The sequence below is a fragment of the Crotalus tigris genome, unplaced genomic scaffold, assembly GCF_016545835.1.
Source record: "Crotalus tigris isolate CLP2741 ecotype Arizona unplaced genomic scaffold, ASM1654583v1 scf7180000017601.7605149639:7615979, whole genome shotgun sequence".
NCBI lineage: Eukaryota > Metazoa > Chordata > Lepidosauria > Squamata > Viperidae > Crotalus > Crotalus tigris.
Genome location: NW_024096505.1, coordinates 2,667,973 through 2,695,799, shown reverse-complemented (window position 1 = coordinate 2,695,799; position 27,827 = coordinate 2,667,973). Strand labels below are relative to the sequence as shown.

General features: G+C 36.0%; 1 protein-coding gene across 3 annotated transcripts in view; it reads right to left on the bottom strand.

Moving 5' to 3' along the window:
• DSCAM (DS cell adhesion molecule) overlaps positions 1–27,827 on the bottom strand; it is a 351,016-nt gene that overhangs the window by 285,323 nt on the left and 37,866 nt on the right. For all 3 annotated transcript variants that reach the window (XR_005559860.1, XM_039369292.1, XM_039369305.1), the window contains exon 2: positions 581–898. Coding sequence is in view for 2 of the 3 variants with exons in the window: in XM_039369292.1 (XP_039225226.1) it covers positions 581–898 (318 nt within the window). In the remaining variant the exon portion in view is untranslated. The remainder of the gene's footprint in view (positions 1–580; positions 899–27,827) is intronic.

Here is a 27,827-nt window from a genome sequence, read left to right as displayed (position 1 = left end):
ATGCTGATGGCCTAAACACATGTACATGTGTACTAGTTTCTTTGCATATATCTACACAGGATAGAACTATGGTAACAGCTAGGCAATGCATTAGGGGAAGGTCAAAAATACCTTCCCAGTTCTGCTTCATATTAAATAATGAATTTCTGACGACATGTGCTCTCTTGGTGTTATTCTAATCTTTTCAGTTTCTGATTTGTGTACTTTTCTATCTTCCAATTCCTTCTTTAAAACTCATTTTTTTCCTGAAAGTATCCTGTTTTCTTTAATCAGTTCTTCAACTCCCATCTAACTTCCCCTACTTAATCCACAATATTGTTGATCAACTCTTGACCCCATTCCCAAATTTCTATATGGGGGATCTTCATAGATACTTTTGGGCAAGAATTTATCCTTTTCTTTAGGCTGTAGTGTTGTCTATTATAATTTTCTGGGGCTGGACTTCAGCTCCTACATAATCATCCAACCATTCTATCTAGGTGTTGTAAGAGTCAAATACACCGGAAAGTCAATAATTTCAAGTCATACCGTAGTTCAGGACTTTGAAAAACGTTTAGCAACAATATCTGAGGAAACTTACCGGCCTTAATGTGAACATCCTGACTTCTGATTTTCCCTGAAGGATTTTCAGCTGTGCAATAGTAAGTGTTATCATGGATTAAGTTATTAAAGCTTGAAGGAGGGAAAGGGAAAATTTGGAGAGTGCCATTAGGGTGGACGTGGCGGATCCCTGGGACATCGTAGATCTCCTCGCCCGTTGCTAGGTACCATCTGAGCGTCACAGGAGGGATTCCTGCTGCTGGACAGGGTACCAATGTCCCCGTGGTGCTAGCAAACACTACCTCTTGCAAAGATGCATTGACAAAATATAAGCTGGCATGTAGATCTTCACCAAAAACTGCAAGACAGAAATAGAAATGCACAAAATTAGCATAAAGCAATTCTTCATTATGACCATCATGTCTTTTTTAGTAACTAAACTTTATATTAGAAACATTTTATTTATTTGTATTCATTTATCATATTAAAGAAGCACCCATCTGCCTTACAAAAGGATTATGGGCAACAAATCAATAGAAGTAAAGTAGACATTTATTTCAGGGAATTACAAACTGCAAATAAATCATGATATCTAGTAAATCAATTTATACAGATTATGCATTTTCTTGTTCAAATTTCTTGGCAAAACACTATAAATTAATCCAATTAACTCATAAGTAATTACACATTCTAAATCAGAGAAGCAAAGTATAGGATAAACAGAGCATCTTTGTTGGATAAAACAAATTTTATTTCATTCTATTTCCGCAGTTTTATTAAAATAGTATAAAAAGTATAAAAATCTAACAATATAATTCTTAACAAAGTGCTTCTGCTGAATTTTGTAACATTTTGTTAACTCACTTATGTTTCACCATTTGGATTATTTAATAATCTTTGCAAAAATACTCAAAAAGCTCTTCTCAATATACTGGGTAACAGTTCAGCACTCTGGACAGAGGGTAAACTCTGCCACCATTCACTGCCTACAAGCACTTTCCCTGTAAGGCCCTCTGAAAATTCTTCCAGAACATAGTGTAGATTCATCCATTTAATTATGGCAAGCTCCTTGGGTGAGAGAATCTAAACTACACTCATTCCAGAACTTCCAGCCATGCTTATCCTTATCCTCAACACCTTCTTCATATATTTTTATACTGCAACATCTACTACTACTTTTCTTTTCAACCAATAACTGTTCATCTTCCTTCCTATTTACAAGGTCCATCAAATCTTCAAAATATGCAGAGCTCCCTCCCATTCTCAAAGAATGACATTTTTAAATGATCACATTTAGGTAATGCATGCCAACATTCTTCATCACATGACTCCCTTCCTTTCACCCTCATGCAGCTGGAGAGAGCTTGAAGATAAGCATTCTTTGTTGGGATTCTTTCCTATAGAATTTAGGAATGAGAGCAGCTTCCCCCTTCTAGATTTCAGACATCATTAAAGACCTGGTTGTTCATAGTGCTCTGGAGTCAGAAGAGCTTAAGAGAAATATTAGTATATTACCCTGGGATGGATGAGTGTTCTATTAGTTCTATTATTGTATTTTATTTTTGCACTCTTTCTTGTTAAGGTTGCTATCACTTGGCACTGGTATACACACCACACACACAGACATACACACACAGACACACACACACAGACACACACACATACAAAGAGAGAGAGAGAGAGGGAGGGAGGGAGAGAGAGAGAGAGAGAGAGAGAGAGAGACCGGAGCAGGAGGGGGAAAGAAGGGATGATTTTGTGAGACGGCCAGGTGTGTGCATGCACGCACATGTTTGCGGCAATGCTTGCTTCAGTGGGGCTGCAAGTGCCCTCAACAAGACTCATGCAAGTGGTGCTGCAAGCACCCGCAATAAGATTTGTGTGAGTGGGGCTGTGACCACCTTCAATGATGCTTGCGTGAGTTGGAGCACAACCACCCTGGACAATGCTCATGTAAGTGGGGCTGCGCCCACCCGCAATAAGACTTGCATCAGTGGGACAGTGAGCATCTGTGATGACGCTCAAGCAAGAGAGGCCGTCAATGCCTGTGATGATGCTCATGCAAGTGAAAGAAGTTACATGCATATGCAAATGTGTGTGCACCATCCAGCCACTCACATGGCCCTGTGGTGATTAGGCCCTGTTCCAGTAGTGGGCCGCATCCCACAGGTTGGGGATCTCTGTTCTGTGGGATCTCCCATCTAGACTTAGGAGGGTCTAGACATGTTCTGAATAGATATTTCTATACACAGTGCCAGCTGCTTGGTTGTGCCATTGAGTGAATGCTGGTTAGAGCACTGCCTTTAATATAATAATTTCCTTCTCATCCTTATGGATAGTTTCTCTCTCTTTGTGTATATGTGTGTGTGTGTGTGTGTGTGTGTGTGTGTGTGTGTGTTTCTTCTATACATATATAAACTTGTTCAATTTAGGAAGATATCAAAGTCTGTGCTACTTGAACAAAAACAAGTGTTAATTTTAAATACAAAATGTAAGGTAGCTTCCTGCTGATAACTTCACACTTACTTATGTTCTATTCCCTGTTTTTCATAGTCTGTGTCTCCTATACTTTTATTGTATTGAACCAAAGATGCATAGAAGTTTTTTAAGTTAATCAAAATAAAATGATTGAACCACAGAACTATTCTAAAGAATTTATAATTCAACTATCAAATTAACAGTAGATCATTTAAATTACAAAAACTGTTAGAAAGCTATTAAAAAGTATAAGGGAATGGGAGTTTGTTTGCATGCATTAGAAGAGCTGTATTTACAGCTTGGAGGCAAACTCCAAGAAAGCCTGAGGCTACCTTCTGAATATGGAAAAGTAGATTGAACTCAAAAGAGTCTTCAACAATCAACTAAATTTATAAAATTATTTATTGAACTTATATGCCTTTTCAAAAAATACAACCCTGAAATGCTTAGATTCCCTCTTTTATAAGTAAATTCTGAAATTCAAAATATATACATAGTACACATTGTACAAAAAAGGGATAAATAGCAAAACAGCAACAGAGATAAATCAAATAATTTTAATTAATGCCCAATTTATAAAATGGGGCAGTTTGCAACAGTTCTTCCTCTGAGGCAGATGTGTCAAACTCGCGATGTCATGTGACGTCACGCAACGTATCGGGAGAGTTTTGCCATTGCCGGCAATGGGGTAGGCGCAGCTTCCGCATGATGCGTCCAGCCTGCGGGCCGGCAGTTTGACACCCCTGCTCTAAGCCTTGCTGGAAAAGGTGTTTAGTTGGGGGGGAGGATGGGGAGGGCATGCTTGTGAAATTGGCAATCCTTGATCTGAATATACTGGAAGAGAACCCCTTTTATATAATCAGAAAGGAAGGAGTGATTGGGACAAGGTTGTGCTGAAATTATCCAAATCCTGAATCATGAAAGGCTTCGAAAGAGACAATTAGCACCTTGAATTGTACCAGGAAACCAGTTTTCAAACTAGAGATGCTGGAAAATCCTGAAATAACATAGCTGCTGAATTCTGGGCTTGCTGTATGCAAGAAAATTTTAGGTTGAACTAGATAACCCGTGTGCTGTTGGATTATCATTTCAAAGTTATTTCTTTACCTAAACTAAAAAAACAAAATAAGTACAGGTAATAATAATTAAAAAAAGCAATGAGAACAGGAATGACCTCTGATTTGCTGTCAGGTTACCCCATTGAATTTCCTTGTGGGCAATTGGCAGGGAGCATCAGAAAATTCCCTTCCCTTCTCCCTCCCTCCCTTGAATTCTTGCTGGATTTTCCATTTACTTTGCTTGTGGAAGTCAAACAGAAAGTTGCAAAAGGTGATCCTGTGACCTTGGGCTACTGCAGGCATCATAAATGCAAGTTGGCTATTAAATGCCCAGATAGTAATCACATGACCATAGGAGTCCTGTGATACTGAAATTTTGAGGACTGCTCACAAGTCTCCTGTTTCAGCACTGTTCTAACTTCAAGCAGACTGCACATGTAGGAAATGAAATCATAAAGACCAGGCATGATATTGTAAGTGCATACTAATTTTCAAGCCTAGAGATTCACAATCAACATGTAGAGCAGTGGTTCTCAACCTTTCTAATGCTGCGACCCCATAATACAGTTCCCCATGTTGTGGTGACCCCCAACCACTTATAAATCACTGGTGCCAGGGGCGTGGCCAAAGAAAAGGAGGAAAAAATGGCGGACAGCCTTGTTTGGCGACCCCCCTGAAATGGTCGTTCGACCCCAAATGGGGTCCCGACCCACAGGTTGAGAACCACTGATGTAGAGAAAAGCACCAGATCAAGGAACCAGACAATACTAGCGGTGGAAAACTAGAGCTCTGCAAACATTTTAAAGACATACTTTACAAAACAAATGGCAACATTTCTACTGTGACTGCCAGTAAAACAGGTAAGTGTGAAATATGTACAGAGATAACCAGAAATAGCTTTTAAAACAGCTGTGCAAGACCTCTGGTAGATACAGCTGCTTTAATGTTTCAAAAAAAGAATGCTTTGTGAAAGACCTCTTTCCATTGTTTTGAGCAATCCTAAGGGCAAATAGTAAAAACCTTCTTTAAGTAAAATAAGAATAATAATCAATACAGGAGTAAGGTCTGGAATAGAGTACAGATAGCTAAACAACTTGTTTTGTCTCAAGAGTTATACTCCCTCATGGTCTCATGAATGGGGTTGAAGCAAAGAGTAGGTACAAACTGAACAACAAATGATTGGAAGATAATTATTCCCTCACTGACACATTCCTTCCAAAACCATGTTTCCTCTCTCTGAAACAATAGAGGGGTGAATTGATTTACTATGGAGGTAAAGTTAGTTCACACATTATCTATTCCCATGCTTCCACCTCAAAGGTGGCTTGGAAGATGGACTACTAGTTGCAATTATGTTTTTTGGTCAAATAGATTTTTGCAATTGCAGTTTCTGGTCCCCTCTTCCCCAAGACTTATTATAGTACCTAATTATGGAGGTGGCAGGGAGTATTCCTGGAATGATGACAGAAGAGTCAAGAGTGTGTTCCAGCAGCACCCAAGACAAGAGGTTTGTCCCACTAAAGCTAATTGGCACCTATATTGTGCAGCAATACAGAAAGATGCTGGAAGTGGATGATTGCCTTAATAACAACAGCAAAAGATATCATTTTGTAATGTATGGGAGAAGGCAAACATAAATCACTCTTGTATTTTACCTAGAAAACCATATGGGTACACAAAATAAAGTGACTGACAATACAGTGCCAAATGATAGGCTGCTCAGATCGGATGTCACTCATGCCATAAAGGGAGAGTTGAGAATCTTCTAAAATATTAACAGTTTTTATGATGTGGTTAGATTAAAGACTTTAGGATATCTAGTTTCTCAAGTTACTATAGTATGTGAAAAAAAATATCTGAAGTTACAAACACAGAATTACAATGGGAACATGAAATGTAAGAAGCACATGGGAAAATTCATAATGGAGAAAGATGAGCCTGTTCTACCACACATTGGCATTTTAGGCACCAGTTAACTAAAATGGACTAGAATGAAACACTTTCAGATCACACTGTTTACTACTCAAGACATGAAAAAGAAAGAACAAATGGTTATAGTCAGGAAGACATAGCAAAGCTAAAACAAAGCCAGTGACAATAAAATAAGATTTATCCAAATTTATGTTCAAGCTACTCCTGCAAAAGAAAAGGATTAAGATTACACATAGTTGGAGTCTGATTGCAGACTGAGGATTACAAGTCTCTCACATGCAAGTTCCAAATGAAGCTAAAGCAGAAGAAGAAAGCCAACCAGTTTCCACAATATGATCCTCAGCATATACCTATCAATTTCAAGGACAACATCAGCAATTCTTTTGAAATCCTGAATCTCATTGATGGGGAAACAGAGGAACTATGGAATGAAATCAAAGAATTTGGTTAAGGATGAATGTGAAAAACACTGGCAAAGACAAAACAGAAGGAACAAGTTTCTTACAAAACCTATACAGTGGACAGAATGCCAATGGACTGAACATAATGAAACAGATGGTTCCAAACTGTCATAGGATTGAAAAGAGTTTATATGCTTTCATCCTATTTGTTTCACCTATATATGAATATATATTGAGAGACATTGAAAGAATGGTTTTAAAAAGAGGAAGAAGCTTCACTAACCTGTGCCATTTTGTTGACACTACTCTAATAGCTGAAAATCAAATGATCTGCAAATTGTAGTAATAAAAGTCTGGAGCTACAGTGGAAAATAAGGCTACTGTCAAATATTAACAAGAGCCAACTAATTAGTACAGCAACTATCCTCAAAAGTAATAATGAAACGATGGATAACGTTTTGCCTTTGATCAATTATTGACAATAATGAAGCCAGCAATTAAGAAATGTGCTGCAAGTTAGCACTGAAATAGCATTCGGTAGGATAGTATTCAAATCCATCTATATCTAGAATTGTTCAGCAATGGTTTTCCTGTGATGGTCTATGTAAGAGAAAGTTGGATTTAGAGGAAGGATAAAATGATACTTGGGTTTTTGAACTTTGCTACTGGAAAAGAAAACAAACAAATGGATGATAAAACAAATCAATCCAGAGTCTCATGAGACACAAATGATTCAAAAAAAATATTTTTTGAATACATTATGTGAAGATCCAGCTCTCTCAAGAAATCTACAGTGCTGAGAAAGATGGAAGAAATACAATGACTAGCACCAAGCTGAATGGACTCAATTAGGAATGCACTGTTGGGGGAACAGGTCATCTTGAAGAAGATAAAGAGATTAATTTAAACAAACCAGAGACTGGGGTATATATAATATGCATATTTTCACTACTCTTTTGCACTGTCCAATTATAACTCAAATTAATCATAATCAAAATCAGTCAGTCATAAAAATGTTATATGCATTGAGCCATGGATTTAAAGGAAGAGAAATGTTTTCAGCTGAGGTCAGAGCTGGTTATAATAAATCAGTTCATTTTATTACACATAAACATAAGAATAATTGAAAACAGAAACTAACATGTAATTATGTGAGTTGCATAATTTAAAAGAAAAAAACGATGGCATAAGTTATGAATAAGAAAAATGCAGACCTAAAAGCAATTATGTGTGAAAATTATTTAAATAGTTTGCTAGACAAAGACCTCTTTATCCCTGAATCAGCAAAAACAAAGGTATTCTGGCTACTACCTTGAAACGTATACAGCATGCTCTATGCAGTGATGGCAAACCTTTTAGAGAGTGCCCAGACTGCAACCCAAAACCCACTTATGTATCATCGGGTGCTGGGTGGGCATGGCCCATTGGGTGGGTGTGGCTGCGGTAGTAACGGCAGACTGGGTGGGACTAAAAAGTTCAATCAATCAATTCCAACTTTGCGAGATCTTTTTTTCCCCCGCAAGAAGTTGAAATTGACTGATTGATTGAACCTTTTTTTTTTCACATGGCAGCAGGGGCCTAAAGCGAAAAGGTTTTTATAAAACTCAGCTGAAGGCCTAGGACTGGGGTGACAGCATGCGTGCCCACAGAGAGGGCTCTGCGTGCCACCTGTGGCATGTGTGCCATAGATTCGCCACCACGGCTCTATAGTATAACAAGTACAAGGAATGGCTAAGAAAATATTTGTTATAACCAAAAATCTCTTTAGAGAATAGGCTACTCCATTAAATCAATTGTTTAGGATTATATTCTAGTTTTCATTTGTTCTAACAATTAACCTTTATCTGTACTTGCTGAAAATGCAATGTTTTCATATTTTAAGGAAGGAAAAAAACTGCATAGAACTAAATGAGTTCCTGGGCTCAGTAACATTTTTTGGTTACTGAATTCCAAAGCCTGTCAAAAATGCACATCACCCAATTTTCTTGAAAAGCCAAACTTTTTTTCCCTTTTTTTTCTTTCTTTTTATTATTATTATTTTCTTCTTTCTTCTTTTCTATTTATTTATATATATATATATATATATATATATATATATATATATATATATATATAAAACCTTTAATTATTTTATAACTTGTTTAAGTAATGTATTTAGATTTATTTATAGTTTATTGTTGTTAATTATTTAGTAATTTGTTTAAGTAATGTATCTAGATTTATCTATATTTTACACTTTTCTTAAGATTCTTTGAAGAAATTCTAATTAAGCCTATATCCAGCTCTGGGATAGTCGGGGGAGGGAAGGGGAGGGTTGGGGAGGGATGGGGAAAATTGTTTTGTTTTTGTATTGTAAAATCTTATAAATTTTCAATAAAAAAATGCACATCACATACAAACTGCAGTGATTAGGTTTATGCAACATATTAAACCTAAACTAAACAAACTTCATTAGGGTTTAGTGCAATATGTGAACTTATTGCCAAAATAAGTGTAGGTAACAGTACATGGAAAAAAATCTTGAAGTAAATGAAGACATAAAATGGCACTTATATGAAAAACACAGTGTACTTTCAAGATTCCCGTTATATTGACTACTAGGCATATCTATTAATCAGATTTGAAGTGCTCACAAAAATTTCTCCATGTTCAAATTAAAGATAGCTTGAGTCATAAATAAACATTAGCTACTATGTATTTCAAGAACTGAATTTGAAATGCCTGTGTATTTTCCTCTCCTTGCAATTCATTGTACTTTCATATGTAAGTTCATTAATTTTACTATTATATTTACTATTTTACTAAAGCAAAATGTAGTTGGAAGGCACAATGAAATAACTATCCACAACTAGAATTCACATATTTGTTTAAAATTGTATAGAATTTATAGAATTCCTACCATCTTTCTGTACCATGCATGAATAAAAAATAATTGAAGCGCCTAAGTTTTTAAAATGGTCACAGCAAAACTGAGAAGAACACCCAGGTCATCTACAATCAAGAAGAAAAAAGTATGTTGTGTGAATTCCTGATGGCTTCTCAAGAAGCTTCAGTAACGCTTAAGGAACCAAATCTTCTTTATCATAGTTTCATATGCATTGGTGAATAGCTAGCTTTTTATCTGGAGCAGGGTTTTCACAGTATGACCTTGATCATATAGCCAGTTTCAAGGAGGGCATCAAGAACCGCTCTGAAGTCTTGAATCTTGTTGACTCTGAACCAGAGGAATTGTCATTAAAGATGAATGTGAAAACAGACTACCATCAGCACTTGCCTTTGCCTTTTTCGGCAGCTGCTGAAAGAACGTTTCTAGTATTCGGAACAATCATGACAGATAACTCAAGAGTACTTCAAAATTAGACAAGGAACTCAAATGCACTGAAGAAGAGACCCAGGCAATTTCTGGAACATGGTAGATTTTTTGGAAATACTCAAATGAGGGAGGATTTCAAAGCAGTTGCTCCTTTAAGACTCTAATCTAAAAGAATGTGAAAAATAATAACAAGGAGTTTCTAGATTCAAGTTAGGCATCATGAACAAAATCTGTCATGCAATCTTCCATGAAGCAAAATAGGAAAAGTGTGGGTCCATCTGAGAAGAAAGTTAATTGTACAGTAATTATTTCACAAATAAAGCTAAGGTCAGAGTGCTAATACAGAAGAGAGCCAAGGATGACTTGCCCCAAATCTTTCTCTATGGTTAAAAAAACCCCAAGTAGAATAGAGTAAAACAAAATAAAATAAAAGAGATAAGTAAAGGAAGAATATAGCCTAAGTTCAGAGAATAAAGATGCAATTGCTGTGGTTGTGAAAAACAAAATGTGGGATACTTTAGAAGGATAGGAGTCCCATCACTAATTCCATAAAGCTCTAAAACAGGGGTCTCTAAACCCTGGAGCACAGACTGCTACCGATCCGTGGCCTGTTGGGAACCAGGCTGCAGAAGTGGCGGCTGACCGCACGAAGCTCCATTTGTGTAAGCAGCAGGTGCGTGCATGAAACCATTCCCTCCCCCTGCTGCTGCCACTGCTGCCAGTCCATAGAGCCTGAAAGGTTGGGGATCATTGCTATAAAAGATAGAAGCATGCCAATTCGATCAGTACAAACTGAAAGTTAGTTCACAAGACTCCAAACAAAATCCATCTAGATGCAAACCCACATGAGTGAAATTCAAAGACAAAGACAAAGAATAACATTTGTTCTACTTTAGATTCATATTTTTAGAATGTTGTATTCAGTTCTAATTCATTCCTAAGAACAGAATTTTATATCTGTCCCCCAGGATCTGGCTGTAGAAGTGAACAGAAGAGTAAGGCAATTGGAAAAGTCTCCTTATGGCAAACAGAGATCTATTCAATAAGATCTATTATAACCAGTGGGGGAATTCAAATATGTGAACAACCAGTTTTCTGTGTGGATGTTGCTTAAAGAAGTCCATTGTGGGCCTGGGCAACAAAAAATTAGCTACTGGTTCTGCCGAAGTGGTGCAAACTGGCTGAATCCCACCACTGATTATAACTCAATTATAATATCAAGCAATCATAAGTAATTCACTGATGCACCTATGTTTGGTCACTACTTTTTAATGCATAGTATTTATAGGATCAGAAGATGTGGGGAAACCTGGCCCACAGAATCTCCAGTACTGCAGGATACTTCTGCTGACTCCCAGCTGCCGGCAGTTTGAGTCTCACCAGCTCAAGTTGACTCAGCCTTCCATCCTTCCGAGGTCGGTAAAATGAGGACCCAGATTATTGGAGGCAATAGGCTGATTCTGTAAACTGCTTATAGAGGGCTGTAAAGCACTGTGAAGCAGTATATAAGTCTAAATGCTATTGCTATTATTTGTAAAAAAAAAACCCATCAAATTTATTTAACAGCAAGCTTCAATATCAGAATCTTTAAGTTTGGCAGAGAGTTGACATTGTTAGGTTAATAATATACCATATCTGTTTTCAAGTATATCTGTTCAAACACAAATCTAGTTATTCTGCACTATAGCAATGGATGTGCTAAAACTGATCATACAAACTCAGTGCATAACACAGTAAAAATACCATCTAGTATGCAAACATATTTTTAGTACAAATTCAGCTGGTAAAATTTGATATCACAGATGATAGTCATGAAAAACATTAAAAAGTACATAGCATTTGATGGCATATTTCTACATACTGAGATATATGTTTGTGGATACTGATGCAATTGAAAAGGAATTATCACTGATGTATTATTTTAAACTATAGAATTACTATCCATGTATTGCACATTTAATGGATTTAAGTCATGAGTATTTTACATCTAAACAATGTAGAATTATAGCATGTCAAAAATGAACAAAAACAAAATTGTACCTTTCCAGAATTGCTGTTCATAATTCAACTTAGGCACTGAAATTTTCATTCCCACAACACATTCCTCCAAAGCAATCTCATAATCAAATCCTTAATAAGCATAATTAAGCATGTAATTATTCCTGACTACAAAAAAGGCTAGTTAAAAAAACTTCACAAAATTGTACATTTCCATTCATTTATACAAAACAAAACTTACTATTAAATCAAAAGGAAGCTTCCTCGATTAACAAAAATAATCAAGTGTCCCGTAGGTTGAAGCATAAAAGGAAGTAGAATGAGTAGCACTTCTGAAAGCATAATAACCATTTTTCTTCCAACTTTTTTTAATAACAGAGAACATGCATAATGAATGGCAAATATCTTTGATGCAAGTCTTTCATCAGCTAAAAAGGTATCATTTATTTCTGATCTATACACCTCCCCTAATGTTTCAAAAGATAATGTTTGAAGTGAAGGAGAAAACAATAAAGAGCAAGTGTGGGCTGAGAATCAATATAGAGTTTTTTATGATTACTGAGTGGAGGAGTTGACTAAGAAATGATTTATCACATATACTGTTATAATGTTTGCTGTAGGAGGGATATCTGTCTGTCTGTCCATACATACCTACATGCAAATGCACATACATACATTCATACATACAAAAGTTAAGTTTTTTAACAATATGAAAAAGGAAAAGACTAACATCTGATATGCTCAAAATCCTATTGAATACTAAGGCACTGTTCTACTTTTTGGAATAGGAACAATTTATACAAATAACATTATATCAGTTCACATTTAATGCCACATCATAATTTAACATGATCTTCTGGAACTACTACCTTGGAAAGACATTCAGATTTGCAATAGTGTTGAATATCTGTAGCTCGGGATGACGGTGAAGGTTCGTTCTCCGAGCTTCTGGGTTGGTTTCTAAATGTTTCATTACCAGGCTAGGTAACATCTTCAGTGGAGTTTAGGGGATGTCAGTGTCAGTGTTCTGTTTATAAGGCTTCATGTGTGGGTGTGCCAGGTGAGGGTCTTGTGATGGATCAGGTGTGAGTCATCAGTGAGAGGCTTGTGATGGGTCTTGTGATGGGGAGGTTACATCAGGTCAGGGTCATTGTGAGGTGAACTGCTGGTGGGGAGGAGAGGGGCTTGTGTGGGTTGGTTGAGGTCGGTGCTGTCTCTGGCTGGCTGTGTGGTTGATTTGGATTCTGAGGGGTTCGTAGGCTGGTTGTAGGTCAATGTGTTTGTTGATGGAATTGCTTGTGGAGTGCCAGGCTTTGATGAACTCATGAGTGTGACGGGTGATAGCGTGGCTGATGATTTTTGTGTTGCTCCAATCTAACTGGTGCTGTCTGGTGTCAGTGTGGGTAGAGATTAAAGATTTGGGATCGTGGCATTTGACTGCCAGCCGGTGTTCATGGATCCTGTTTTTTAATTGATGCAATGTTTGTCCCATGTAGAATTGGTTGCAATGGTTACAGTTGATTTTATAGATTAAATTGTTTCTTTTGTCTTTTGTTCTGGATAATTCCTGGCAGAGTGTGGCTATGGGTTTGTGGGCTATTGCTATTCCTAGGGGTTAGAGAATTCTGGCTGTCATGTCCAACACCCCTTTTGTGTATGGTAGAGTTAGTTTTTGCATAGTGGTCGGCTGTGTGGTGTGGTTTGGGTGCTGTGTGTCAGAATATGAAGTTTTTGGGATAGCCATTGCAGAGAAAGATATCAAGCAGCCATTTCTCTATTGCTTTTCTTAGTGTTGTGGTCCTGGCCCTTCTGGAGAGGGTCTGGACACAGCTTCTTTTGTGTGCCCTGGGTGGTTGCTTGTGAAGCTAAAGATCTGGTCCATGTGCATAGGTTTGCAGGAGATGCGAGTTTCCAGTTCTCCATTGTCCCCTCTCCTTATGTCAATGTTGAGGAACAGGAGTCTGTTGTCTATTTCTTCTTTGCATGTATACTTGATCCCAGGGAATATGTTATTAAGTAGGTGGTGTGTTTCTTCAATTTGGGAGTGCCTGGTGATGACGAAGGTGTCATCAGCATAGCATGTCCAGAATTTTGGTTGGATGGTGGGTAGACCTATGGATTCGAGTCGTTTGAGACATTCAAGTGTAATTCCCATTATTTGCCTCTGCTTGAAAAGACAAGAAATGTAGACCTCAAGAGAGTGTTAACATGGTTAGTGGTAGCAAACCATCTTTTTCCTAAGATTGCAATTTATTTCTCTTCTAGCAGTTAGGAACAGAAATGTTCTGCTTGTGTTTAATTTGGTATATTCATAAAATTATGATTTTCACTAACCACATTTTTCATTCACTCCACATTATAATCAAAACAGGATTTCTTGGTTCACGTTAAAGAGAAGTGTATGCAATCCTCGGGGAGCAAGTTAATTCTTGTAATAATAAATAATGGCTTAGTATCATGTCCTAACTTGTGACTATCTGCTAATATTAGACAACATGACCCATTAGGTCATCCTTTCAGAAATATTTCCTCACCAGATTTCTCCATGTCTTCAACAATAGTATACCTATATTGCCTTCATGGGAAACAATGGGATTTATTCAGAGAGATATCTGCCTTGATAATAACCCATTTGATCTGTACAGCACAATCAAACATCAGGAATTGACCACAATAAATATTTTATGCTATTTTGTATTATGTCATTAACTTTATGTTTTATAATATTTGCCTGATTTCAATTCCACAGAAGTCATGGGTCCAGATTTTGGATGCATTCTCTAAGTTAGCTCATTTGTGGTATCCTGGTTGAAAACTTTTTGTCCTATAATGCACCAATTAATGGCCAATTAAAAGTTACAGGAATAAGACTTTTAGTAGTATATAGACTGCATTATCATTTTACAATATAATGAAATAATTCAAAGCGCTATTTTTGCACATTGTATTAAAAAAACATTTATACTACTCTAATGACCAGACATACAGGTAATCCACACTTAACAATGATAATTGGGCCCAGCAACTCTCTCACTAAACAACAGTTATAAAGCATGACATCATGTCATCATTCTGATTTACAATGGCAGTTGCAGCAGTTCTAGTTGTCATTGTTAAGTAAATCCTTTGCAATCACAACAGCCCGCAATCACATATTCACCATTTGCAAATTCCTGATGGCTCCCCTATTGACTTTGCATGTGATAAGTTGTCAGTAAAAGTCACAAATGGCAATCATGTGATCGCTGGACACTGCAACCATCTGCAAACCAAAGCTGCCAGGCTCCCAGATTGTAATCATGTGACTACAGGCATGAATACTGCAATAGATGAAACTTTTAGGAACAGTAATAAGTCCCTTCATCCAGCACTGCTATAACTTCAGACACTGAATAAGTGGTCACTAAACAAGGACTACTTGTATACTCAGGTGGAAATATGATTCCCACATACAGTACATATGAATATACTTATTTTCTCAAGGCATACCTCTATTTCTAATCATAATCAGACATTTTGACATACAAAGTGTATTATGCTTATTAAATTTTAGCAAATATTTATTTTATGTTTGCCTCCAGAACTGAACTGATGCAGCCAATTATTCTATTGAGTGAGACTAGTGTTCTTATTAAAACAATAGCTCTAAACTAATTGTGTATATTCTGTTCATATTATGGGCTTAGAAAATAATGTTAATCACTTGCTCAGAAAAGAACAAGAAGAGTAAGGTTCAACTTCTGTATATATTTTTGTACCAACTAACTGTCATACTATTTTGACCACAAAAGTACTGTTTTTCAAATATTGTAAATATGCACATCCTACATGTACTTCCACCCATAAAACAGTCTCCCTAATAACAAATGACTAAGCTAGACTTCAATCATTGTTGTTCTAGCTCTATGTGGCTCTACTTCTCTGTTGCCAAGCTCCTGTCCCAAGCAACTGTGAGATGGGTTTTCTGTACTACATTATCAAACTGAGTTAGACTATCAATCCACTTGTATGTGCTCTTTACTCTGTGCTATCTAATTAGAAATTCAAGAGACACAATTCCTGTTTTCTGAAAATCATATGCAGAGAAATATATCATAGAAAAGGGCAAGACTGTTCATCCTCCCATCTGTAAGAAAAACAGGTCTATAGTATTTCTTCAATTTGCCCTCCCCCCAAAAAAGACCCTTAGCTATCTACTTAAAATTTGCAAACATATTCTTTTTATAAGAGTCTTTGTCATTGCAAGAAAAACACTAACTGGAAGAGTAGAGTATCCAATAACAATTCACATTTTCCTTATGCTCAAAGATTATCTGAACTGTGCAATTATCTAACACAAAGGTTAAATTATTATTTTAACAATGCTGTCAGGATTAATTTGGTCCCATTTCAAAACAAGTAGATGAATTTCAAAAGAATGCTAAATATCAAATCCATTCAGTTCAATATTTAAAGCTGTTCAAGAAACATCAAAAATATCAATGCAGCTTTCACAAAAATGGACAAATAAAGTCAGGAACATTATCTAAATATTATTTACAAATAGTTATTCAGTAAAATTTCCATTGCCTCTCCAATTATTTCAGCCATCAGAAGCCCACAAATTTACTTGACTTATTCTTCAGCTTGTTTCTTATCAAGTTCATGAACTCAAATTACCATAATGCTGACTCAATAAACCACAAACAATTTTCCAGATTATAGTATTAGATATTCCTCGGAGCAACTGAAACTGCATCAGTTCATACAGTCATAGAAACTGGAGCTGAAAAGACAAATTGGTAGCTCAAAAGGCCTGACAGAAGAGTGATAGGATCTTCCGTTCATTGTGCATTTTCCACTTAGCACCAAATCACACGGATGACTCCACCCATATTTTATGAGAGCAATAAATCATATGAAGGAGACGATGAGCATTTCAAGGTGTGCTGAAGAATTTGTGAAACTCATATTGCTCCTCCATCCATAGGAAATTCACGAAGAAGGTAATGAGAGGCCAAACTATATGACAGAATCAGGTTACATGGAAAGCATTTCAAGAATTGTGAAGCAATTAAAGATGGAGAACTGCATAGCAGTTAAGGTGTTAAGTTAGGATTTGAAAGACCCGGGTTTAAGCCCATCTTCAGCCATGAAAGTTACTCTCCCAGTCAAATCTACTTTGTAAGTTTGTTGTTTTGGGAAAATTTAGAAAACAGTGTTATGTATTTCTCCTTGAGTAAAGGGAAAGAATGATATAGGCAAATAACAAAAAGCAACATAAGCAAAGTCCTGCGGAATTAATTGTAAATTAATCATAGGCTTGAGCTTATTTTCAGTGTTTCTAGTCTGCTTTCATACAGAAAATCCAAAGAGATCTAGTACAAGTAGTAATGTTGGACTCAAGGTAAATATTGAAACAGAATCACTTAAGATCAATGATTTATTTTTCCATAAACATCCATATGTGACAAAAGGATATAATAATGTTTTTCCAACTCAAATATGTACATTAATATAGTCATTAAATTATATGTATTATCTACATTAAATAAATGAAAAAAATTGTATTTGCAATAACTGTGTAGTACAAGTGCGGACAAAACACATGTACAGCATGCAAAATGTGTATTATATTTTATGTAGCTCTTTTAAGCCAAGTTCATAACCTGTTCTAGAAACGGAAAGAGAAATTAATTCCAAAATTAAAATGGAAAAAAATAAGAAACTAATTAAAACCATAATATGCTTGATTCTTTTCTCCCTTTAGAAAAAGATGGGATGTGAACCACATTGTCCAGAATATCCCTATTTGGTTCTCCTCTTTCTTGCAGCCATTCTTATTAGCTGTCATTCTGGGATGCACTCATTAGTTATATGAATGTTTTTGCACAATGCACAGAATAGAGACATCACAATGTTAGTCCTTACTTTTCCTGAAAAGGTCCAGTATCTGCTATCTGCAGAATCCAGTCTAGAATTTGATTACAACTAGAAACAGGGACTGATTACACAGTATTATCTGTGGATTAAAAAATAAATAAAAATAGCTTCTAGGAGTGCTTGCTTATATTATTTCTATTTAAACTAAAATATCTGTACATTCATTGCATGGCTGAATAAAAAAACTATAATGTCCATTTAACTGTAGCAAAATGTTCAGAACTGTGTTCAAAGTTAATAAGGCCAAGAACCTGACACCCCCTCCCCAAATTACCCAGGCAGGTTGAGGCAAGAACAGAGTAAAGCCATCAAAATCAATCAGTACATTCTGGTTTATATGTCTAACTCATACAATATTGTCCTTTCCATACTCAGTTCTGATGAAAAATAAAATGTTCAGGAACAATTGTAATTTTAGAAGAGATAGGACTTAGCTAATAAAAATTAAAGGAAAACCCAAAAGCTGAACATTACAATTTAATTATAGGAGATGATGAGGCTTAGCCCAAGGGAGGGGTTGAATGTATCTTCAGTTTAGAATCTCTTCACACTCACAAGAGATCAAAGTCCAGCCCTCCTTCCATTCAGTTGATTCTTATCTACCATCGATTTGTCTTAATCATTAGTAGTTCAGATACTTGTATAGAGACAGCATGGAATAAACTTGTACTCATTTGAACAACCCTAGTTCCTGATTTCTTGAGCCCAACATTAATTCTTCTGCTGAACCCCAAACTATTTCACCCATTCCTCTTATGCAGCTAGCTATGAGGAAGTATAGTCCTTGATTTACAACTGTTTAACAACTGTTTGAAGTTACAACAGCAGTGAAAAAGAGATGGTCCTCACACTTACAGCCATCACAGCATCCCTGCAGTCACATCAACAAAATTTGGGCATTAGGCAACCAGTGTGTATTTACAATAGGTGCAGCATCCCAGGATCATGTCATCACTGTTTGCAACTTTTGCAATTGGCTTCCTACAAGCAAAGTATGAAGGATTCACTTAATGACCACATGTTTCACTTAACAATTGCTGTGATTCATTTAACAATTGTGGCAAAAATGATGAAAAATCAGGTGTGACTCACTTAATAACTGCCTTGTTTAGCTATTGACATTTTGGTTCCAATTGTACAGATAGTCCTTGGGATCGACCTTACCCTTACACAAAGTGAGACACTTGTTTCAAGAAAGAGATCTGGGGCAAATACAAAGGCAGCAAACTGTTAGGCATTGTTGGATTTAACTGCCAAGTTTAGAGAGCATTATTTCTGGTATTTCCTGACACAAGTACAAAAATAACTTGGCAAGCCTTTGGTATTATGCAGCTTAATATGCATAGAGTAGAAAACACGATTTGCTTTACTGCCTTAGGTAGCAAAACATTTGGGTCCAACCCTACCATTTAAGCTGTTGACAGCTACAAGTTGATCTAGATGCCTGCATTTCTCACATCTTGTTCATGGAACTATCTGCACAGAGCATTCTGCACAGAAGTCTGTTTTGCAACCTGCTATCCCATCTCAATTCTCAAGAAAATATTTTTAATTACCTGCCAATAAAAGAAATCCTGGTGACATTATCCAGTTCACATCAGGTTGGGCAGGCTTTGATTCTGCTCACTAAATTTGAACACAAATGGTTGCAACCATTCCTACTCAATCCCAAGCCCCACTGCTGCAGGCTCTTGGTAGTTAATATCTTTACAATCTTGTGATTGCTTTCACATAACACTTGAAAATATCTGTACTTGTTCCTCAGTTATTAATATTCGCAATGTGACTACTTAGCTAGTCACAAAATTTTGTGAGTATACACCAGGGCTCTTCAAACTTGGCCCTTTTATGAGTTGTGGACTTCAACTCTCAGAATTCCTCAGCCAGCATGCCTGGTATACACATATGTAAAAATGAACTTTAACACTTAGATTTACCTAGAAGAAATTGCCAATTAAATAATCTTTACTTATTTATAAGCAAGATATGATTTTGTGTGACTGCAGAGAAGCTATATTTATTCTAAATGAAAGATAGACTGATTTCAGCACTCTTGATATCTTAAATTAAAAGACAAACCCCCAGTACTCTAATGCTGTTTTGTACATACTAGGCAGCATAGGGACTAATTTATGTTCCCAAAGTGTCCAGGGTCTAAAAGCTGAATCTACTCCAATTTTGCCTGTTTTGCACACAGAGTTGATCAGTACATGAACTGTTCACGAAAGCATTTTTTAGTATGGCAGTCCTTCAGTTCCATAGACTGGAAGCTACATTTAACACTCATGGAAACATTATATGCTTTCTTTAGCCAGCTTCTATAAATTGGTTCCACTTAAGTTTGACAAATGCTCTTTTCTTTAGTGGAAATTATCACAAGGGGAATGTTTAAAATCTTTAATTTAATCGTAGAAATAATAGACAGTTAACCAAAATCTTTTACATAGATATGTATATTTTGTTACAAGATAAGTCAGATATACTATAATACTATAATACTTCAAGCCCAAAGAGTGAGCATTTGCTGACATCAAATAGAACAGAAAATCTGAGATGAAATGAGACAAAGTAATAATAATTAGTAACTATGATGATGATGATATTATTCCTATTGACTTGTTTAAATTTGTTGCCACAAATTAAATGTTGTCTTCTTTCTTTCAAGAAAACAGAGATCACCCAATGAACTTGAGGCCTGGAAAATTCAGGACAGATAAAAGGAAGTATTTTTTTATGTTAACAATTAATTTGGAATTGGAATTTACCATAATGTTGGTTACCAACTTGGTTTTCTTCAAAAACAGTTTAACCAATTTATGGCAGTCATGCCGATCAATGGCAGTACAACTGCCTCTGAAGACCATCAGCCTGAAGACCATCAGGTTTCCTTATGTAGTTGGTTGAGAACAGACTGCTGGACTAATAGGCCAAGGGTCTGATCTAGCAGAGTATAGCTTATGTTCTTATGTTATTCAAATATTTATATCCAGCCTCCCATATAATCATATCTTAATGTCATAATGTGAAACAAAACAGCAATAAAATAAAACTCATTAACTGTATATTTATCCAGAAAAGGTCTGTGACCTGCCTAAAAAATGTATTGTTATGATAGGCATCTCACTAACTTACCAAGTGTCAGGTGCTATTATAGAAAAAACTCGGGAAAAAAACCCTGCAATATATGCAATTTTTTATACATTCAGTAGATCTCCATAGCAAACTTATTGACCAAAATGCCTGTAGTGATGAAGATAATCCACATATATCCTAGTCACAATCTGCCAATCAATCCTCCCTGTATGCTTACAAATGTTCTTACATTTATATCAAAATATGATTCCAAATTATTTATGGCATTAAATTGTTCATTAGACATACTAAATTCTACCTCCTTGGAGTTAGATTTCAACCTATCTTTTAAAAAATGCTACTTATTACAAATCATAAAAAAGCTTTGCTCCTAATAATCATACTTTTGTTCGATTTCATCAGCCAAGTACATGCTACCTAGTCTGATAAAGCTTCATAAGAAGAATCTATCTGTATATTACTAAGATTCTTTTTCCCATAACCTTTAACTGGGCAAATCATTGCATCATAGTACAAAACCTTTTCAACCAAGGTACCTCAAATGGGCTAACTTACAGAAAACATGGCTCCAAAATCCAGAACTCATGACTCCCGTGGAACTGAAATTTGTCAATTTTGATAAAAACCTCATAACATAAAAATTATCATAAAACAGTTTATGACATAATACAAAATGTCATAAAGCAATTCCTGTGCTGGTGTTTGACTGTTATTTTCAAGTCTGATACATCTCTAAATGTATCCCAACTCTGCCAAAGAAAGCAGTCTATTAGAGGTTTTGACATTGTTGAAGGTATTGAGAAATCTGGTTAAAAAAAAAAAACATCTTTCAAAGGATGACCCAGTGAGTCCAGGGTTGTGTAGTTTTAGAATTTTTTTTGGGGGGGGGGAATTGTTGTAGCAAAAAATATACAATTTTTTGCCTCAAAGAATGATTTAAAAGGTAACTATTGTATCTGTAGAAATTTGTGTGGCTCCAATCTTTAGATGTTTAATTGTTTAGAAAACTACTGAAGACTTTGTTGTTTTCACAGGCCATGGGATAGGATTATTGTAAAGCCTGTTATGTCCTTTTGCATATTTTGTTTTGTTTTATTCTTGTTTTGAATACTTAGCTGTATCCTTTATGCTTTTACATATATATTACTTGTTAAGTCTAACAGAATAATGTCGGGATTGGGTGATCTATAAATAAATAAATAAAATCGAGGTCCCAAGACATTAATCTAAAAATAATGTTTGTTTCTTATAAAAAAGACCTCCTCAACTATCCCAGTAATCTTCAGATGGCTTAACTAAAACAGTTATATACACTGGGATTTTTGAACATAATGCAATTGCTCTTGTTGTAAAACTGTATGAAATAATATGATAGCAAAAGGAAGAACATTGTTTGCCAAGCCCTCTTGGGTAGTATTTAAATATATCTGAAATACTTTACATTGGTATTCCTAATTAATTTCTTTTAAATTTAATTTGTCTTTAGTGAGTTTTTATGCTGGCTTTATTTTGCCAAGGTTTCTTGGTGTCCAGTTTTCATTTGCAGCATATGTGTTTGTTGTATTGATTATTATTGACTGCTGGACACAGATCAAAAAGCACATTGTTCCAAAAGATAGGATTTACATACAATATATTAAATCAAATATAATAAATAAATAAATATCGCTATGAGGGATATTTCAGCTGCCTTGCGACAAGGAGTTAGTTAGTCCAATGGCTTATAGAATATCTCATCCAAATCTTTAATTCTTGGAAAGACCAAAAATTATCTCCATTCTGTATTTCCCTTGTGAAACACCATATTGGCCTTCTCTAAAATGTCATTGGCCAATTGTGGAGAAAAGTAATTAGTTGCACTCCACTTCCTGCTAATTATTGAGTGTATAATCTGCCAAATGATGTACAAGCCCTTGTTGACTGTGGCCTACTGCCTCCCTTTGCTATCGTAGGCATACTCACAGGCAGGCAGCAAATGGCTTACCAGTGACAGCTGGCAAACCAGCCCTTGGGAATAAAACATTTTAGCACTTCATAAATTTCTAACAAGGTTTCAATTGATGCAGTTTTCCTGTTCTTGGTTCTGCCAGCATAGCAAAAGGGGTAAAAAATGCTAATTAAATCAACAGTCCAAAAAAGAATGTGTCTGGCTGGTAGGGAAGTTGATCATTTTTAATAAGCAGCAATTAGACCATAATTCCAAAGGAAGTTAAAAGTTCTTAACAGTTTTCGAATGGGTAGGAAAGCCAAATATTTTTTCTAACCAGTCTATCTACAGTGGTGTTTTTCAACCTTGGCAACTTTAAGATGTATGGACTTCAATTCCCACAATTCCCCAGCTAGCATGGGAATTGAAAATTCAGGAAATTGAAGTCCATCTTAAAGTTGCCAAGGTTGAAAAACACTCTTCTACAGTATGTGAACAAATTCACTTTTAAAATGATTCCTGTGTAATATTCTTAAAATCCAATGAATTTGGCACTTAAGATGTTAAAGCAGGCTTAAGTATTGATTAGCAAGGAATCAAGTTTAGGACAGAGTTCTCTATATTTTAATAATGCATTAATTTGTTTTATAAAAGTTAGAACCTGTATAAAACTTGCACAACAATGTACATGGGAAAAACTTATTCTTAAAGGCAACATTCAATCTTATTTGGAAGGCTGCAAATATTCTATATGAGCATTTAGAATGTTAAATTGCTTTAATTATATTAATAATCCGTATCAAATAAGGGGGACCATGTGGCCCCTACTAACACTTTTAACAACTGCAAACAACTTCAGTCAGCAAACCACTATGAACAGCGACAACCAGATTAGTCAAGGAAATCCTTGTACAGTCTTAACAAAGGAATTTTGCTTTCCATCCTAGTACCAAAATACAATGCTTATTTGGCATACCTTTAAGAACAGTTTTTTTCAGAGCAACACATAAAACTCTGGAATCCCAACAACAGCCCTCTCTCTGAAATGTTGAGGCTGTGCAATAAGTCTCTGATCTAATTCTTCCTTTTCCTTCTGCTTGGAGTTCCATGTTACAGTTATCTTTCACCTTAGCTAATTTAAGAAAGCTTGAGAAGACAGACACAAATATTTGAGGTATAGGCAAATTAAGAATTTTCAAGTAGTGTTTCACAAGTATTTTGGAAAATGACAGCTTAAATACCAGTATTTATCATACTTTCCCTTCACTTTTAGAGAAACATATCGGAAGATTTTGCTAAGTAAAGCAAATCACTAAGAGAATATATAAAAGCAAACCAGTGGTATCAAAGTTATGTAAGTAATTATTTATTCACCTAATCTGGGTGAATATTCACCAACCTGTCTTAACTGGTAATACGTGATATGTACATATCCAATTTATTTTCTTCCCCATTTTTGAACTTGCTCATTTACTCCGATTGATCAAGTGTTTGAATTAAATGTTATTCATTGACACACAGCAAGTAAATACCTAAATATCCCAAATATGTCTTTTCATTATATATAAACCATACCATTTAAAAAACTGTGAAAGCAATAATTAAAGTCCATAGGAGTCATATAGTATTGCTTCTGAACTGTATGAATTTGTGGAATTTCCAAGTGTATTGATACACATTTTTATCTATTTATTTCAGAATTTGTATGGCCAACTTAAAATAAGGGGTTTTTTTTGGGGGGGGTTACAATGCATCAAAATAATAGATAACATTTCAAAATAATAATTAAAGTAACAATGAACAATAAAAGGAAGAGGTAGGAGATGATATTATTGATATGGAGATAATGAAATTATTTAAATCTTGAGAGGTCAAAGCTGGCAAAAACAAAGCCAAAAGAACAACTAAGTTGGGTGGATAAGTTCTTTAGCTACAAATAGAATGTCAGAAGTGAAGAAAAATAATACAAGAGATAACAAAGAAGAATTTACTCAGTAAGCCAGTTGACTTCCAAATGTGCTCTATTAAGTAACACAATATTTTCTGCTGTTGCTGTTGTTGACATCTTGTTTCCTTAGGGGTAATCTTTAGGAAGTCCACATGGGCCCATGTGACCAGCGGTTAGCCAAATATACAGTTTGTTTGCTCCTGACTTGCATGTGAGGCCTTAGGGCCCCTGTTGTGTGTGTGTGTGTGTGTATGTGTGTGTATGTGTGTGTGTGTGTGTGTGTCAGTTGGTAGCAGACTAAGTAAACAATTAATAAATATTCTGACATGATACTGTAAATCAGAAAATATTCTCAGATTCAGTAAAGTTTACATATGCTTCTTTACTAAATTGCTTAGTGCAGTGGTTCTCAACTTTTTCTTCACTACATACCCCCTTTTAATACCTTTTGTGGCCACAGACTATGGCCACAGACCCCCAAGACTTAACTCAAGATTTAAATCATAATATTTCTTCAAATCTCTGCGGACCCCCTGTGAGGACATTGTGGCCTTCCCCCAAGGTTCTGCAGAGCACAAGTTGAGAACCACTGGCTTAGTGAGTTTTTTTAATTAATTAAAATACTATCACCTCAATGGAACCTTAGAACGAAATTATATAAAGGACACAGGACTCTTTCTAATCTCTGCACCTGCTAGCAAAATGAAAATAGACACAATAGGATCAGGTTTAGTAATGCAGAAGAAGCTGGCAAAAGGGAGAACAGGTTTAAAAATAGATCAGACCTAGCCAGGCTCTGGAAAAAAAATACATTCCAGAAAAAAAAAATCTATCCATTTATCCATACCAAAAGGGCAGTAGACAGTGATCCAGAATTCTGCAGATTGTGCCTCTCCTTTCCCTCTTCATCCTTCCTCCAGGTCATGAACACTAAGTGGAAAATATGCAGTCTGTCCCATGCTTTCCACACTACACAAAGATATGATGATGATGATGATGATGATGATGATGATGATGATGATGATATCAATATCCATTCAATTGTGTCTGACTCTTGGTGATTCTATGGGCCAAGTCTATCCGATTTTACAGTACTTTTTTGAGTTTTTCTATGCTCTGACTTAGTGTCAACTTTGATGGTGTCCAGCCACCGTATTCTCTGGCTGATTGGTTTCTTTTTACCACTAACTCTTCCAAACATAATTGCTTTCTCCAGTGACACAAACACATATGTACTTATTATAATGGGAGAGCAGAAACACATGTACACACATAGGCAAAACATGTGCATTCGCCCTGATTTGAACCTTTCTCTCTTTTCTTCACACACAAACAGGCAAGAGATATATACTTGTCCTAGTAAAGAGTTTGAAACGATTGCAGACACTATGTTCTATAGGCTTTCACAATTATTTTTCTTTTCAACACAACAGAATGTTCAAAAACATTATGTACAGAGCTTGGGATTTTAAGTATCTTTTCATTAGTATAACTCACTAAAAACTAACTAAAATGAGACCAGAGTTCAAAAATTGGCCAGTCCTGGTTGGGGTTTGCATACAACAAAATCCAGGAAGTTTTTCTCAATGAATATCTATGAGAAAGATGATTGTGTTATAAATTGTATTGCTACCACATGCTCTATTCTAAACCATTTCCCTCTTAATCACATGACCCAGAGCATGAGATATACTATTCTATCTCGATTTTTGCTTCCCAATAAAACATATAAAGGAAGATATGGCCACTATTGTAGAGTTTGAGAGATCTCACCCAATCAGTAAAAAACAACATGATAGCAAATCTGACATCCACAACAAAGAGGATAGAAACAGGCCTTTACATGAAAATGTGGAAGTGAAGTAGTCCATAAAATAGAAAGAGAAAAAGAAAAAAGGTTTGAATAAACCTTATGGGAACATAAGCACCGGAACGCACAATGCCCGGATAAGTGTTACTCATATGGTCAAGGGACAGGGGAATACAGAACAGGAAGAAAACATCGATCCACAATCAAAGGGGGTGAAAAGTACCTGAGCCCTAATGGGATGAAGATTAACACTGAATCGAACGCCCCTGAGACCCATAGCAGAAAGAAGGATGTGATGGGAGTAAATATCACCAAAGGGGAGGGGGATACGAGGATGTTAATAGATTTAAAAATTAATAACAAAGGGGCAAGTAGGAAGATCCGAAGGAACAACAAAAGAGAATGTAACACCAAAGAAACATCTGGTGTTGACCGGCTGGGGCCGGTGAGGTGGTCTAGGAGCCGGTTGCAGATGTCAGCCAAACCTATTTAAGTCATTCTTGTTAAACTGGCTTTTTAGCTCTGACGATGTTGGGAGTTCCCAACAAAAGCTTGGCAGCTTTTAGTAAAGTATTTTTCTTACTTAAACTCTCCTGGTGATCGCATATTATTTATTTTATTCATAATCATGCCCGGGAGTCGTATTTTTACAGATATTATTGAATATATATATATTGTACCTACAAAGCTTGCTCTTGAAACAAAGCAGTTGCTAGGTTTCTACCATTACCACACTAACTCTTTTTCAGTAAAATTACATATCAATAGTTCTTGAATTCTAGTGAGCTTGCTAACCAGACTCACTCCTGCCAGTTAATAGAATAGAATAGAATAGAATAGAATAGAATAGAATAGAATAATCTTTGTCATTGTGTAACAATGAAATTAAGTGCTGTCCAGAGTACACACTACACACAAGCAAAAATCACAAATAAGAACATACATTATATACATACATCCTTCACGTTCTATTCACCATTGCGCTGCCCCTAATATTGCACTTCAGTGTTGCACTGTACTGTGGTATTTAATACGGGTACAGCTCTGGGATAAAAACTTTTTTCAGCCTATTTGTCTTTGTTTTTATTATCCTGTACTATCTGCCAGATGGTAATAGTTCAAAAAAAAGATGTCTGGGATGAGATGAGCCTTTAAGAATATTTTGAGCTTTCTTAAGACAATGGGAACTGTAAGTTTGTCCGGGGGGGAGGGAGGAGAGAGCAGGCAATAATCCTCTGGGCAATGGTAATGACCCTCTGGAGCGCTTTCCTATCTACTACTGTGCAGCAAGCAAACCACACACAAACGCAATAGGTTAGAATGCTCTCTATGGAGCAACGGTAGAAGGTCACCATCAGTTTTTCATTCAGTTGTTGTTTCCTGAGAAGTCTCAAGAAATATAATTTCTGC